This window comes from Oreochromis niloticus, linkage group LG7, assembly GCF_001858045.2.
Source record: "Oreochromis niloticus isolate F11D_XX linkage group LG7, O_niloticus_UMD_NMBU, whole genome shotgun sequence".
NCBI lineage: Eukaryota > Metazoa > Chordata > Actinopteri > Cichliformes > Cichlidae > Oreochromis > Oreochromis niloticus.
The window spans coordinates 32,497,669-32,513,032 of NC_031972.2; the positions used below are offsets into that span (position 1 = coordinate 32,497,669).

Genomic DNA, 15,364 nt, shown 5'->3' on the forward strand with positions numbered 1-15,364 from the left:
GCAGGTCAATAAAATGCAACGCAAAATTTTTTGCATGTTGTTTTCCAGTTTTGATCCTTGAACATGTTAATCTGACATGATAAAGAAAAAAAAGAATTAGGTGGTGTTATGAAAAAATCTATCCATTGTACAAATTAATTATAGGGAAAAAATGTTTTCAGTTTGTTTTTGTTTGTTTTGTTTTTCTATTGTTTTTTAACATTGAATAAAAATAAATAAATAAAAACAGCATGTTTGGACTATTGGTCCCAAAATCTTTTCTTTTCTTTTTTTTAAAAATTTATTTTATTTATTTTTTTTAATTTCAAGCATCAGTCGTGGTCTAGGAAACTTCTCGTTAAAAAAAGAAAACTGAAAGAAGTTGGCCTTTTCTCTCCAGTCCAACAATTCACAGAATATTGGAACTTTTTATCCTTGTTTTAGAAAAACTGAACGTATAGAGAATTCTTCATGCTGACAAATTTCTAAAAACATTTTCTAAATACATTTATATTTTCTTTGCATTTTCACTGGTCTACCTCTACTTTATTTCCTTAGGCCAAAAGCACTTGAATAAGATATTTCACACAGTTAATAAAAAAACATCATCACAGGATTTGCCATCTGCACCCAACCTTGTTTGTCATTGAGCACTGAAAACAACATTTGGACAAATGGATGATGCTCATGCACAATATATATATATATATACACATATAGTTCTCTGTGATGACTGAAATGCACTTGGAAATGCTGTCCAGCTGCAAATGTTTGCAAGCTGAATGGAAAACATTCAAGGTTATGCACAGGAAGGCCTTTATTTAAATTGGAAAACAAACTAATACTTTCCCCTGATTTCGTGCCAGGCTTACAAGTCAAAATTTACCAAAAACAAACCTCCACTATGGAGGATTTGTCCAATAGAATTCTGGCATTGACAGGATCTGCTTCTAATGATGGCGCCAACGTCACTGTGGTGAAACACAGCTTAATTTTGGAGTTATGCAACATCATACAGTCTGAACCTATTAGGCTTTTTCTATATGAAATTATGGAAACCACAGTTCTGCACCCTCTCTTTTTGGGTCTATAGAACCCGGTGAGGGGTGAGGTGAATATGGGTACACTTACTTAATTACCAGAAAATGGCAGTAAACTAATTATTTAATTTCAAATATATTCTGAAAATACAGATATATGTTAAAGTATTAAAAGAATATTACTATTGTATCTGTTCACATATTGATGTAGCCTATAGTATATAAGTTAGCTGCCTTACAGAACAGTCACACTGCGTATAGTACTCTTCATTATTTCAGATTAAGAACAGAGTGTGTGAAGAACAACTGAAACCAGGGTTACTGATCAGTCGGGATTAAGGTTTTACTCTCAGAACAGCGGCTCAGTTGTCTTGTCAGAGGACTGAGACTAATTTATGTTGGAGGAGTTTATTTAACAAAGAAGCTAAGCTATAAAAGTTCAAAGTTTTGCTGTGTGCTTGTTATGAAAACTGTTTGTTAAGCACTACTCAGGTAAAATGCTGAGTCTTAGATTCACCTTGCTCAAAAGCAAACCCAGAATTGGCTCCAACATTATTAGGTAAGCCTCCTTTAGAGCCAAAGAAAACCCCAATAAATTTAATGTAGGATGACGTCTTCTTCCAGTAAGCTAAGTGGATATGATAAGTCGGTACCACTGGGCAGGGCAACATGATGAAAACATGTAAGTGTTTCACTGAGAAATTATTCATCTCTGCTCATAAAGCTTTTGATCCAAGCTGTGACAAGAGACGATCAGCGCTGGCACTGAGGACCAACAGGGTTGAGAAATTAGGAGGTTTCCGGGAATATGCTCACAATAATGTGTGTGTCCTGCCACACCTTCAATCCTAAGATGTGTTTCAGCTCGTCTTGTCTACCAAAAGACGGGTTAATGGCAGGAGTACAGAGAGGAAGACAGAACAGGGCGGTGACCAAGACCTGTTACCATCTGATTTACTGTGATTTGCTAACAGTTTACAAGCTCACTTAAATTACATTTTCTTAATGTAGTGCCAATTCACAGCAGCAATTATCTCCTACCTTATAACGTACAGAGAAACCCAATGACATGGAGCAACTTATTTTAGTTTTTCATGCATAACGTAACATAAAACAAACAAATATATATATATATATATATATATATATATATAAATATATATATATATATATATATATATATATATATATATATATATATATATATATATATATATATATATATAAATATATATAAATCAGCTGTTTTACCTGCTAACTTCAGCACAGTCACAACAAAGCTCATACAATGAATTTCCTTTTTGGTTTACTGGTGTAAATGTTTTTGATTTCGTCCTATGTAATCTGATAAAATCCTTATTTAAAAGTCTCTGTTTTACAGATCTTGCCAAAAGCTCTTCAGGTTTGGACAGATCCAGATATTCAACTATAGGGGCTGAAATTTTGTTCACAGTGAAGTGAACTATCAGGAGAAAACTCCATATAGCAAGGGGTTGAGGATCCAGCATGCATATATCTTACTGCAAGCAGCATACTTCCACACTTCTGTTGATCTGGCCAACTGTTACATAACGTGGATGTGCTTATTATTTGTCTGCCTGAGATGTAGAGGGACGGGTTGCAGATGCTGCTCCAAACAGTTTTTCTAAGTCTATTCATGCTTCACTGAAGATGACAATCACATTCAACCACGTTAAAATCAAAACTTTGCACAGTAAAACTCAACCAAAGCCCAGAAAAGACCAATAAATGTCTCCACACAGCACTGGCAACTTTACACCAGGAACTGTTTACATTATGTTTATGGAGGTTATGAGGTTGATGGCTTTTAATAATTTCTAAGAATTTTTATTAGAATAAGAATGAGCCAAAAAGTATGCTAGTGTATGGATGTCTCCACTGATGGCAATGAAATTACACAGATCACCATGTGCACAAACACATAAATATACCTAATTCATTAGAAGAGCCATTAACTTTCACTTTCTCTCCTTTTCCCTCCACTCCCTCTTTTGGGAAATCCAAACACAAAGGCAGGCAGGATCCTGTTCTTTTTTCCAGCAGAGCCTGCTCCTGTTATGAGATACAGCAAAACTCCCACAATTATGTTTCAGGTGTGTGACAAAACACCACAAGTACCACATAGCATGGTCCCGACGTAATGATTTACTGGAAACCCCAGTTATCAAATGGAAAAAAACTGTGGACCTGACTTGCTATAGTGCAGTAGATTTCAATCAAAGAAATTGGTGGGAACCTAAAATCTAAGATTACTGATACTAGTCAACATGTAAAGAATAAATTGTGAATTTTATCTATTCTGTCATATAATTTGCTGCACCAATCCTTCAGTAAACACTGACTTTAATGTCACCAGATTCATTTTTTAGAATATTAGGTTTGAAAAGTGGGTGTTTTCAGTTTGTTTAAGTTTGTCGCTCTAAAAGGTTTAACGTGCAAAAGGACTTTTGTTTTTACTGAGCAAACAAAACAAAACAATGAAAAAAAAACTCATCATCTCCAGATGTCCTTACTGCAGAAATGAACCAGAGAGAAAATCTGTCAACAACTAACCTGTCATAGCGTGCTACAGTTCAACAGAAATAAAAAAACAAACTACTCTCAAGAAAACTGGCCTGTCAAGATCACTGTTGAAATCTTTATCGTGCATTAATATGTAGGAGGGTAATCAGGATAAGCCAGTGTTCAGGCCAATAGTCAGTCTACAGTCCCATGAGTAGGGGTGTAGAGCCTTACTTCTTAAATAGGTTGCTAATGGTTTATCTTTATGATAACGTAAAGATACACGCTATGACAGGTTAGTTTCTGCTTTTAAGAAGTTAGAAGAAGCATCGTTTGTAGAAGTAAACTACCATGATATAAATACCTTCAGTGCTCACACGATGAGAACCAGTGTTTCATTTCAGAAAATGAGAAAAGTTCTGACAAGAATGTAACTCTACGTACTGTCATATAAACCTACACGGTGTTATTGCATGAACATTAACTAATGCTTCCTGTAAGAGATTAGAGGTGCAGGGATACCGATGACAACCAGAGTCACCAGTGTAGAAGAAGAAGAAATTCTCACTACCATCAGGACAATAAACTAGAAGTACTTTGACCATATGATGCAACAAATACCATCTATTGAAAGTATTCCAGGAGTAATTTAAGACATAATCCAGATTGCAGAAGAATATCCTGATTCAAGAACTTAAGCCAGTTGCTTGGACTGAACATATTAACGTTGTTCAGAAAGGTTATGAACAAAAAACAGATAATGCTGTTGCTCACCAGTGTTTTTGAAGTTACAAGGTGCTTGAAGATACAAGAAAACAACTCAAACTTCATCAAGTATCCATTCTTCTCAAGTCCAAGAAACAAGAAACTAAAAATATGCTCTTTGAAAGGAAACACACTTTGGAAACACTCTCACAACTCCTACAACCAAACCACAAAAACTATTTTGACTCACTGTGTTCGTATGTTGCGGAGCTCTTGCTCTGTCTGTCTCTGCAACTGCTGGAGGTGAAAGGTCAATTCTTGGCTCAGAACAGCAAATCCCAACAGTCCCTCTTTTCCTGTTGTGTCCTCACACACCAAACCCTGAGATGAAGCAGTCATTAGAGCTTTCAGGTGCCACTCACTATTGCTAGTAAATTTTTCTCAATGGCCACCAGCAATATCACAAAAAAAAAAGACAGGAAAACCTCCAGTTTCTGCTCAATCTAGGTATAATATTTGCACAATTTCCTCAGAATCTATTTGTATGATGTAAACTGAGAACAAAAGATAATATGCAACAATTTCATACAACATTTATGCAAAAATACTAGTCAACACAAGGTTAATGCGAACACCGGTGATCAGGAATAGCTTATCGTCATTTGATGGCAGCTGGAGCAATTTTAATAAACTTTATTTTTATATAAAAATAGGACTTTGTTGCTCTTATCTATTGAAATGAAGGAGTTCTCTCACTGTTCTTTAGGAACGAATAGTTGTGGATGGAATAAAACAAAAATGGTAAAAGCCAAGCCAAGATAACTTTATTTAAAAAACACTTTAAAAGCAGTAACAACTGACCAACGTGCTGAACATGAAATGGTTGAAACACTCTGTATCAGCACCAGAAACAAGTATCCAAGGGCATATCACACATTCTAGCAGCTATATTAGACATCTATCTCATAACATGCTAATCAGATTGATAATGATTATATGATATCTAACTTTTCCTCTGGGACAATCAGGAAGTTGTAATGTTGAACAAAATGTCTCAACTATTATTGAACAATATATTTCATGGTGATATTCAAATCAAACTATACAATGAAATGAAAGAATGCTGATATAATTGACTGACTCCAAGCCAGCCTCGGGCAGCATAAATAAGTGTACTCCTAGTGCTAGTCCCAAACGTGGATGGTTGTATGAGGAAGAGGATCTAGCAAAAAAATCCCTGCCAAATTAAACTTGCAAATCCAACCATTATGCCCCCCCCTTGGGAAATAAAGGAGCAACCAAAAGTACTTTTACTTTGGTTTGTGGCCAAACAGCATTAAAAAGATAATAACCCTATTACCCTTTAGCTATAATTTTACCCTAACGCTAACATGCTAACAAGGCTGCTAAACTACAGCTCAGTTTCCCAGCCACTGATTAAGCCTACTCCGAGATTAACATTTTCTTTTAGTCTAAGACTGGGCTTAATTCAACTCTGGGAACCAAGCAGTGCAACCTGCTGATACTTTACAATGAGCATTTCACTCAAAGCACCATAGTGGTGATGCCCAGAGCTACTACAGTAGACAACAGAGTGTTAGTTTTGTTAGATTACAGTGAAAACCTGTTTACCATTTAATTAGGCGGACGTCTACTAGGACATAATCTTCCCACCAGTTGATGCTAGCAGCACACAAGGGACAGATCATACAGACAGAAAAAGCAGTCAAGGTAGGGAAGTTGGTCCTGACACATCCTGGTCCATTTGGGACTATTTTTATTCAGTTATTGTCTCGGATCTACACACCCAGCGTATGAATTGTTTTATTTAGTATAAGGTGAGGTAAGAAAAATTCTTAACAACTGAATCTCAGAGAAACTGTTGACAATTAAAGAAGACAAAGCACAGATAAGTCGCCTTATAAGTCATCCTATATATTTAGTCTGCAGAGTACTACGCAACAGCTCTCAGAAGTCTCAGTTTGTCAAACAGAAGAAGGATGAATCACCAGGCATGAGAAATACAGACAGACGAGAGGAGGTGAAAAGAAATGGACTGAGACCCTATGAGTACATAACAAGTTGGAAGATAAAGTTCTGGTTGTGAGTCTGAACTTGTCAAGGTGACAGAGTCCTTCAGTGAGCGGCTGTAGGCTGAAAGACAACAGACCGACTGAGTCATCCTGGCAGAACATGACGATCACCCTCATCCTCCCCTTCGTCTGTGTGTCTATGTGTCCATGTGACTCAGTCTGAGAGACAAACTGGCACTATGTTCACTCAGCAGCCAAATCTGATTTGTTTTTCCCAGATATGATCTTTAGTCCTCACTGTCCACAGTGAAAGTGACTAAATTTCTGAATCAGAGTTCTTCAGCTGAACAGAAAATCAAACTAATTTGTGTTACTTTTTGACTATGAATATCATATATGTGGTAATCTCTAATAGCGCTCTCTACCATGTCATGTCATTGGGTAATACCCTCCATCAATCAGTTTTATGTAAGAGCACAGGGTGGAGGTGATAAAAAGTTAAGATCTTCGAAATTCCCGGTAGGACTGACTGGTAGCACATCTGCATTTATGAAACTATGATCATAAAAAACTTCAGAGTGTGACATTAAAACCAACTGACTAGCTTTTCAAACATGGGTTTATCTCGATTGTTCTTTTTTTTATTATTTTACTTTCTGCAATTAAGTCCTCAGAGTAGGGGAATAAATCGGATTTGAGCTGCCTGTCTGAACATGGCCTCAGGAGACATCCACAAAGAGGGAAAGGAAGGGAGGAGGAGAGACAGACAGAGAGAAGCGGGCCCAGATTCCCACAGAGAAATGAAGGGAAGAATCAAGCCAATGGCATAAAGAGAGTGGAAATAAGAAAAACAAACCCCCATACAGACTGTTGGGAGGAATGCAGTTAAGGCAGTGTTGTGCAATTAGCCCCATACCCTCTAGCAAAGACTCATGTTTAACAGACATTACGTTAAAATCGAAATTGCCAACTCCAGCCAACATCAAGCATAAAATACTTGATGCCTCAATAATACAGGTGATAACGATCTAACTGGGGTTTTTTCAGTGGTGGTTTTATGCTTCAGATCCTACTGCTGCTGTTCTACTGACCTTCAGACAAATGACTTCACTCATGAAAGATGAATTGTGCATTTCATCATATCCTATACTTGCATTGTAATTTTTGTTATATTATAACGTTAACCCTTGTTTTACCCTTGTATAATTCCTATATTATTGTTTTATTGCTTATATTTTATAACAGAAACCTTTGCATTTTTATATTTATGTTCTTCTATACAAGTTGTACTTGTCAAAAAAATAATTGGAGGCAAGTTTCTCTTGTTTTTGCCATTTACCTGATCAACAATGGATGATTCTAGGATGTGAACTTCTTCTTCTATTAGCTGCCGGAGTTTCTCCAACGAAGCAGGAAACTCCTCTTTGTTCCGCTGGAAGTTTGGAGACTGGAGAGAGAGGCAGAGCGTTTAATCATCTTTCATCTCAGCAAATGTCACACAGTAAATCTGCTGTATCCTTAACAAACTACAGCTTTTGCAGCAACCAAATACCACTTTGAGTCTGAATGCTAATAGCTGCTATTACAGAGAAAGACATTCTGCCACTAAAGTGGGCATTTAGAGTAGAAATTGAGATTAACTGAAGGACAAACTGTTCTGCCTGGAAGACAAAATGACATTGTGAACTGAAATTAGAACAACACCCAATTAGCAAGGCATGCTCCTGTGATTTTTTTAACCACAGGAGCTCATTTTCATTTGTGTGGAATGAAGAGGAGCAATGGGAGAGAGGAAGGCTGAAATTGATCAAATCCTGCCCTCCGCAGTGAACGCTGAAATTCTCTAAATTCAATTTTGACTTCAAAGTTATGCACTTTTGAAGCAAAGACCGGATATCCTAGATACCAGCACGCAACTGTTTTCCATCTGTAACACAGAGCACGTAAGCAGATGATCAAATAAAATCAGACAGAATAAAAAGATCAAAGCGCTAAAACATAAATGCCCCATTGTGCTGCTTTAGATAATTTGACTCAACATAACTGAAAACAAAAGAAGATAAAATGATCAACTCCATATGAAAGATGAACACCAGACAATTCAGAAGTGCATTCTTTCTAATGGCCACCAGGGGACGAATCCTCCGGTTGCAAATAGAAATCTGATTATACTGGAGTCTATGAGAAAAGGGCCCACTTCTCACTTTATTAATGGTCGCAGTAAATGCTTTCTTGATGAGATTATGGCTTCAAATGCTTGTTTCAAGTGTTCTTTAATGTGACCTGATGCTCATTTTGTTAAATATGTTCCTATTTAGAGCAAAAAAGACACAATCCAGTGGTTTGCTTTAAGGTGAGGCAAGTAATTTAAGGTTACAACTTTTCATTATATAGCTAAAATGTTTTCTGGTTTTGTCAACAGTCTCAGATCTAGAAAGTAATAACGTTTGGCTTAAATAGAAACTCTAATAGTTCCAGTTCTAAATACTGCATATAATAGAAAATATGCTAAAAGAAAACATTATAGCCTATGAAATTCCAACAGTTAGCCCTTGCCTCAATTGAGCTGTTGCGCTGACTAGCAGACCTCCAAATAAGTAAGTACACGTGATAAAGCACATGATAAAGCAAATTGTCAGATGACATGCTCTGTAGAGCTCCTGTCCTGTCCTGGAGGAGAGGTCACATCTCCCTGTGTCAGCATGTCAGCTACACGACTCTCTTTTTGTCTTCACTTTGATGGATTACCCTCCAAACCCACAGCAAAATGATTGGCAGTATATCAGCAATGCAAACTTGAAAATTCCCCAGTGGAAAAGCTGAGCTGGTACAAAAACATTTAAAGTGAAACAAAGATGCTATTTGTAACAGCAAAAGTGCAGAACCTCTTAAAATTGTCTAAGTTGGTTTCAGCCTTTAAATGTCAAAGTGCTCTGTAACATAAACTCAAAAATATTCAATGTTGTTCTGGAGGAGAGACATATAATGGAGGTGTTGGTAACAACACAACTTTGCCTGTTGAGTAGACTCTCACCCACCCACCAGCTTCAAAACCCACCACAGAGAGCCATTGTCAGACTGAGCTGAAGCAGCGAACCTCGGTGACTCATATGTACATTTTTAACTTAAATGAGAAAATCAATCTTCATACATATATAAAAACTACAGATGGACAGCCGGCAATTAATTCCTTTCCTCGCCATACGAGTGGATGCATTCATAACATGAGTGGGCTGGTTGTTCATGACACCGAGTCTGTGTTGTCTGATTAAAAGCAATCAAAACAAGTCCATTGTATTTTAATCCCTCCGAGAAAGATTATATGCGCTGACAGGAGCTTGGGAGAGCAGAGAGACATTTTTAGTTGTTAAAAGATGACGGAAATGGGAAAAACAGTCTTGGTTTACAGTATTTAAATGGTGTGTGACATTCAGTGGACCCAACAAAGTCCTATTCTTTTCAGAAAAAGTAATTAGAAAGTAAAATATAATGGCTGATGAATGTGGGACGCTATAATTCTCTCCTCATTACTGTCCAACCCTTACTCCTAGAAATTATGTTTATATACTGCTAATTTGTTTTTCCAATTATGCTTCCCGACAAAACCTAATTGGCGAAACAAATTAGTCATATATAAATGCTGCAACTGTAAGAATAATATAACCTCACACTGTCTATGGCCTTAAAGAAATGTTTAAATACAAATTTGTGTAAAAACACAAATGGTGTTAATACATAACTAAATTTTAAAAATATGATGGCTAGCCCCAAAGGCCTTGAGACCACTGGATAACCTACTGGCAGCCAAAAATCACTAGAGAAAAATTTGTATGCCTGAACCAAATGGGAAGTGGTTACTTGAGGTTTTTGGCAATCCTTAGGTGGAAATGATCACAAATATATGCACAATACTCGATCTAAAACAACCTTGCAATTAATTTGGTCACTAACAGGTTGCACAAGTTGCCTCTAGTTTACACAGAGGACATCAACTTGTCTACAAACACTCACTAAATATTGGCCAAGCAATTTGAAATTGTAAAAAGTGCAAAACAAACACAGCTGAAATGAAGTGAAAGTAAAATTTGCCGCTTTTGCAACACATTGGTTGCAGCAGTAAGGCACAACTTTTACTTTGAAGACAAAAGTTTTTCCAGCTTTTATCAAACTTGAAATTTCACTACTGCTCAGAATGTAATTGGCATCGTCCACAAACACTACAGGTGACAATCTGCTAGCAACCAAACTAACCACAATTTGATTCTTTGTGCAACTCTGTCTCTGATTTGACCCGACAACAGCAGCAAGAAGACCTTACTAATGCTCAAAAGGTAAATGTATCAGTGTTTTGGGGCGTCATGAGGCTAAGCTACGTTAGCCATTGGCAGCTAACGTTACATTTGCAAAGTGCAGCTACAATTTCATTGCTGAAAACCAATTTCAGTCATTCGTTGTTGATAGGAAAGGTACACTGTGAACAGGTCACCAGTTTGTTGCAGGGCTAACACATAGAGACAGACCATGGTAGGACTGAACTAATGACCTTGTTTAGTTTGCTAACCACTGCGCCACCGTGCTGAATAAATCAAAATAAATAAAAGCTTAGTTTTAGCTTTGAGGCTTTATAATACTGAATTTAAAAGCTATTTCTAGGCTAGCTAAATAGCTAATTTGACAATCATAATTTATTTTAACTTTCAATACTAACAGGGGCAGCAACGTGGTGAAAAAAAGACCATTGAAAATTAATGTCATTTACAACCTCAAGGAGAAATATCAACTGACAGCACAAAGTGGGCAGGACCAAGTAAATCTTTCTCAACTCGGAAACAAGCAATCACAGAGACTTTTAATGTGAATTAAAGAGACCGCTTATTGACATATGACAAGGTACTAAAAAGGTTAGAGGGTTACGTAAGCAATCAAAGCCCAAAATGTCTGCTTGCGAGAAACAGCAAGCAAAGCGTGAAGAGCAAATTGCTTCCTTTGCGGGCACCCCTTGGTAACTGACCAAGTGAGCAAACATACACGACTGTCACTTGTGAAATGTTTTTTGTAGCTACAAAAAAAAAAAAAAAAAAAAACATTTTCTGAGATGTCTCAGTCTGAGGTATGTCCAACTTTACTTACTTTGAAAGATAGTCAAATATTTATCACTGCAAAAGATTCAGTAAGGTAAATTCTTCATTGATCAAGCCTTACATTAACAAACAGCTTCAAACGAGCTGCTGCCAAACTTGTAAAACTGAACTCTCTTAGCTATCTCACATTTTAGCCTTCAGCTGTGAAACATTTCATAAGTACTCACTGCAGGACGTGGAGAGAGAGAAGTGCTCATGATGACAGACGGGCTCAAAACTCATTTCCTGACTGAGCTCAGACCACAGGGGGTTTCTGTGTTTGCATGTGTATGTGTTAGTGGGTGGGCTGCACTACTGTGTACATGGAGATGACCCTAACTACAACCTCTGAGACAGAGAGGATGAGAGAGTGTTAGAGAGACTGGTGGAGAGAGAATGTGAGCTGGTCAGTTAATCTCCAGCCAAGGTTTGTCACGGACTGTGGGCTTGATTGATTAGCTCACTCAGCCTCTTGTGTGTGTGTGTGTGTGTGTGTGTGTGTGTGTGTGTGTGTGTGTGTGTGTGTGTGTGTGTGTTTGAGGGAGATACAGAGGGGGGAAAAGCTCTAGACTTAGAATTTTGTTACAAAACTTCAGCTAAACCAGTATTTGAATTGTAATACACTTTTGGTCCAATTTGTAAAACAATGCAAGCTTTAGTATCATGGGTTAGGCATTTCAGGCCTTGTTTTTCATATGCAGATCAGTTTTTAAAGGTTTTAAAGGTAGTATTTAGATATCCTAAAGAGCACAAGAACCCATGTTCCTGCCCTGACCCCTCAAAGTCAGGGGGAGTCCCCAGGGTGTGTCTAGGTGGGGTCTGATGACTGTGGCAGGTTAAACAGACACACCTTTATAAGTATGCAGGTATGAGGAAGGTGGGGCCTTCTTCCCAATACCTCTGCAGTCCTCCCCCTCCTTTTTCAAGTCTCTTTAATCACACGCACACAATAAGATTTAAGCAACAAGATTAAAAGTCCAGACCTTGCCAGATTTTGCTACGGTCACAGCACATAAAAACCGTTGGACTGAAATTATAATGTCCAGGTTCATCCTTCAGAGACTAGTAATAAAACTGGCTAATGTCAGGGCAAAGCCACTTAATGCATTTCTGTTCCTTGTGTGAATTTGTGTAGATTTTATCTTAGAGGTGGATCTAAAGGAACAGTCTGCTTACCTTATATCACTCCCCAGGAAAACATGAATTTTTACACAAAAATTTAAATCCAGCGTGTAGTTAAGTACAGCTTATTACTATTATTAGTACCAGATTATTTTTGGACTACAGAAAGTGACAGAAAGTGGTGAAAGTAGCTTGGATGATTTTTATGAAAAACAATTCATAGCTTGATAAATATTTTTAAGTCACAACTTTCCATAATAAGGTGAACGTTTGTGAATATTTGTGAACACTTCATCAATGCCAGCTCCAAATGCACTCTCGTTGTACCTCTGTCATCTCTGTGTATCAGGTGGCATTTCTTTTTTTGTCTCTTTAAGGTTGTCGGTCATGCTTCTGTGGCTTTTTGCATCCCTTTGTAGTCGTTTTGAAGCCCTCAGTGCTGATTTTGCTTAAGGTCACTTTCTGATTGTTTTGCTTCTCCATGTTGTCAGTCTCCCGTTGTGTTTGTAGTCATGTGATTAAGTTTACAAAAAATACAAGCAGCCACTTCATGCATGGCCCCCTTGACCCCTTCCTGCACTCGACCGCTTTTAAAAGCTTGTTTCCTGAAAACAGCTGCTGCTGGAGGAAATTGACTTTAGGACATTAAACCATAAATTGTAAACACAAATGTGCTATTAAACCAAACCTATATGAGCTAAAATAGGCTAAAAGCCTGCTGAAGCTTTACTCTGACTGGGGTTTAGTCTTGGATGATTCTGCTAAACAAAAAAAAAAAAAAAAAAAAAAAAATCCAGAAAACTTTTACTCATAAATGAGTTAGCTCAAATTCAACTAACCTGCAGTCCAGTGTAGAGTTGAAATCATAAAACCTTCAACCTAGTCAGCTTAAGTCAAGAGTTTTTCCTGTTTCAGGAGCTAACGAAACTCTGTCATTAGTGAAAGTAAGATTTTACTGATAAGAGTGTTACTTTCCCTCTTTTCAGATCCCTTCTAAGATATTTTTTTTTTAAGATCTCCTTGTTTAAACCAATAATATTATGTTATGTAATCAGGTGAGACACTCTACCACCCACAGGAAGTTATGAATCATGCATCATCGCCTTTGTCATTGACACAGGCTCTCTTAATATTGCATATTATGCTGAATGGTTGCTTATTCAGAATTAATTTTCTTTTTGTTCTTTTACAATTTTCTTTTTAGGAAAAAAAAAAAATCTTAAAATCTGTAAGTGAGGCATTTATTATCAGATAAAAGGGTCAGAGGTCTATGGACATGCACTGTCACGATAACTGCAGATATTTGTTGCTCAGCAAGCAACTATGTCTGTACACAAGGAAACCTCTCCTACCCAGCACGCCTTGTTCATGACTCACAGCTCTGGTATGTCACCTTGTGCACTGATGCACTTTGAACCACCAGAAGCTTTAAACTGGGAGTGAACAGCAGACGACGCCTTGTAGTAACATTTACTGATGAGGAATGTTTCATTATGGAAACAACTTTTAGTGACGAAGTTCATTAACAGTGTAACGATTATGTTAATTTACACAAATGCCAAGTCATGTGCATTTCCTTTAAATATAGTCTGGTTAACTCCTAATGCTAAAAATTTCATTCTAATCTTTCAAAATAAAGACCTCCGTCAGATTAGGGCTGTGCGATATGACCAAAATCTCATATCCCGATATTAAGACATCTATCGTCCGATAACAATATAAATCACAAAAATGTAACATTTTCTGTAAATTCTGTGAATGTCGGGCAGCTCGACTTGCGTCAAGTGTTTCCAGCTGGAGTTGAGTGTTTTAACTGATGCATGAAACGATACATTTTTAGACATAGGTTGTAACGGCCGCCGTTTTCTTTGTGAGTATTTATTACACAGCGTGCTGCGGGGAAAAGCCTGTTCTAACGTTTGAGTCTAAGGTTTATTTTTTAGCACCTGACGGCTCTTTTTTGCTTCTCATCCGTAAATACTCTGCATCTTTCACGTGATTCAGTTTATTTTGAAAAGTCTCAACAGGATCTTGAGCTTTATTGCGAAAGGTTTATGTGGAAAATAAACAAGCGGACACGAGGTGGTTTTACCGTCGTTGTTGCTAACGACAACGCATAAAAACAAGCGCTTGTCCGTCTGTGATGTGGTTATATTAAATATAAGAGAAAGAGAGAACTTTAGGAAATTAATATAGCCACTACAGTGACCATCAAAATAATGAAAAAATATTGCCGTAAACAGTTTATTTTGCGACACCACGAAACAAACAATAGCGTAAAATGAAATGATAGACGTTTTTATATCATCATCCGATATATATCGTTATATCGAACAGCCCTACGTCAGATAAAACTACATTTATATTTTTAAGTTTAAGGCTTGTCTTATAATTGTTAATAAAATTGTAGTTCTGTCAAAACAAAACTGTGAAGAGTCTGTGAAGGTTCTCATTCATCCAGGTCATCGTAGTCAAAGGAGTTTGCAAAGAAAAGTGTCTGGACTTCTTTAAGTTGCTTGAAAACGTTTCACCTCTCATCCGAGAAGCTTCTTCAGTTCTGAGGTCAAATGGCCGAGAGTCCCAGATTTAAACCCAGTGGGAGTATCCCCCCCAAGGAGGGACAAAGGACCCCCCTGGTGATCCTCTAATCACATGCACCAAGGTGTGAAAGCGGGTGTTTCAAACTGTGAAGATGTTTTCAGAAACCTAACACAGCATCTGAAAATGAAGAAGCTAAGTGGTGAAATTCTCGTTTCTGGAGCTGGCTGCTAGCACATTAAATGGACTATTATGTTTAATGTAAATCCACCAGGTAGAACCTGTTACTTCCCATGCTCTGTCA

General features: G+C 37.4%; 1 protein-coding gene across 1 annotated transcript in view; it reads right to left on the minus strand.

Annotated features, from left to right (window-relative positions):
• LOC102082328 (uncharacterized) overlaps window positions 1-15,364 on the minus strand; it is a 57,402-nt gene that overhangs the window by 28,580 nt on the left and 13,458 nt on the right. The window contains exons 3-4 of the mRNA XM_019361318.2: window positions 7,620-7,727; window positions 4,498-4,628 (exon numbers count right to left, since the gene is read on the minus strand). Coding sequence (XP_019216863.2) covers window positions 4,498-4,628; window positions 7,620-7,727 — 239 coding nt within the window. The remainder of the gene's footprint in view (window positions 1-4,497; window positions 4,629-7,619; window positions 7,728-15,364) is intronic.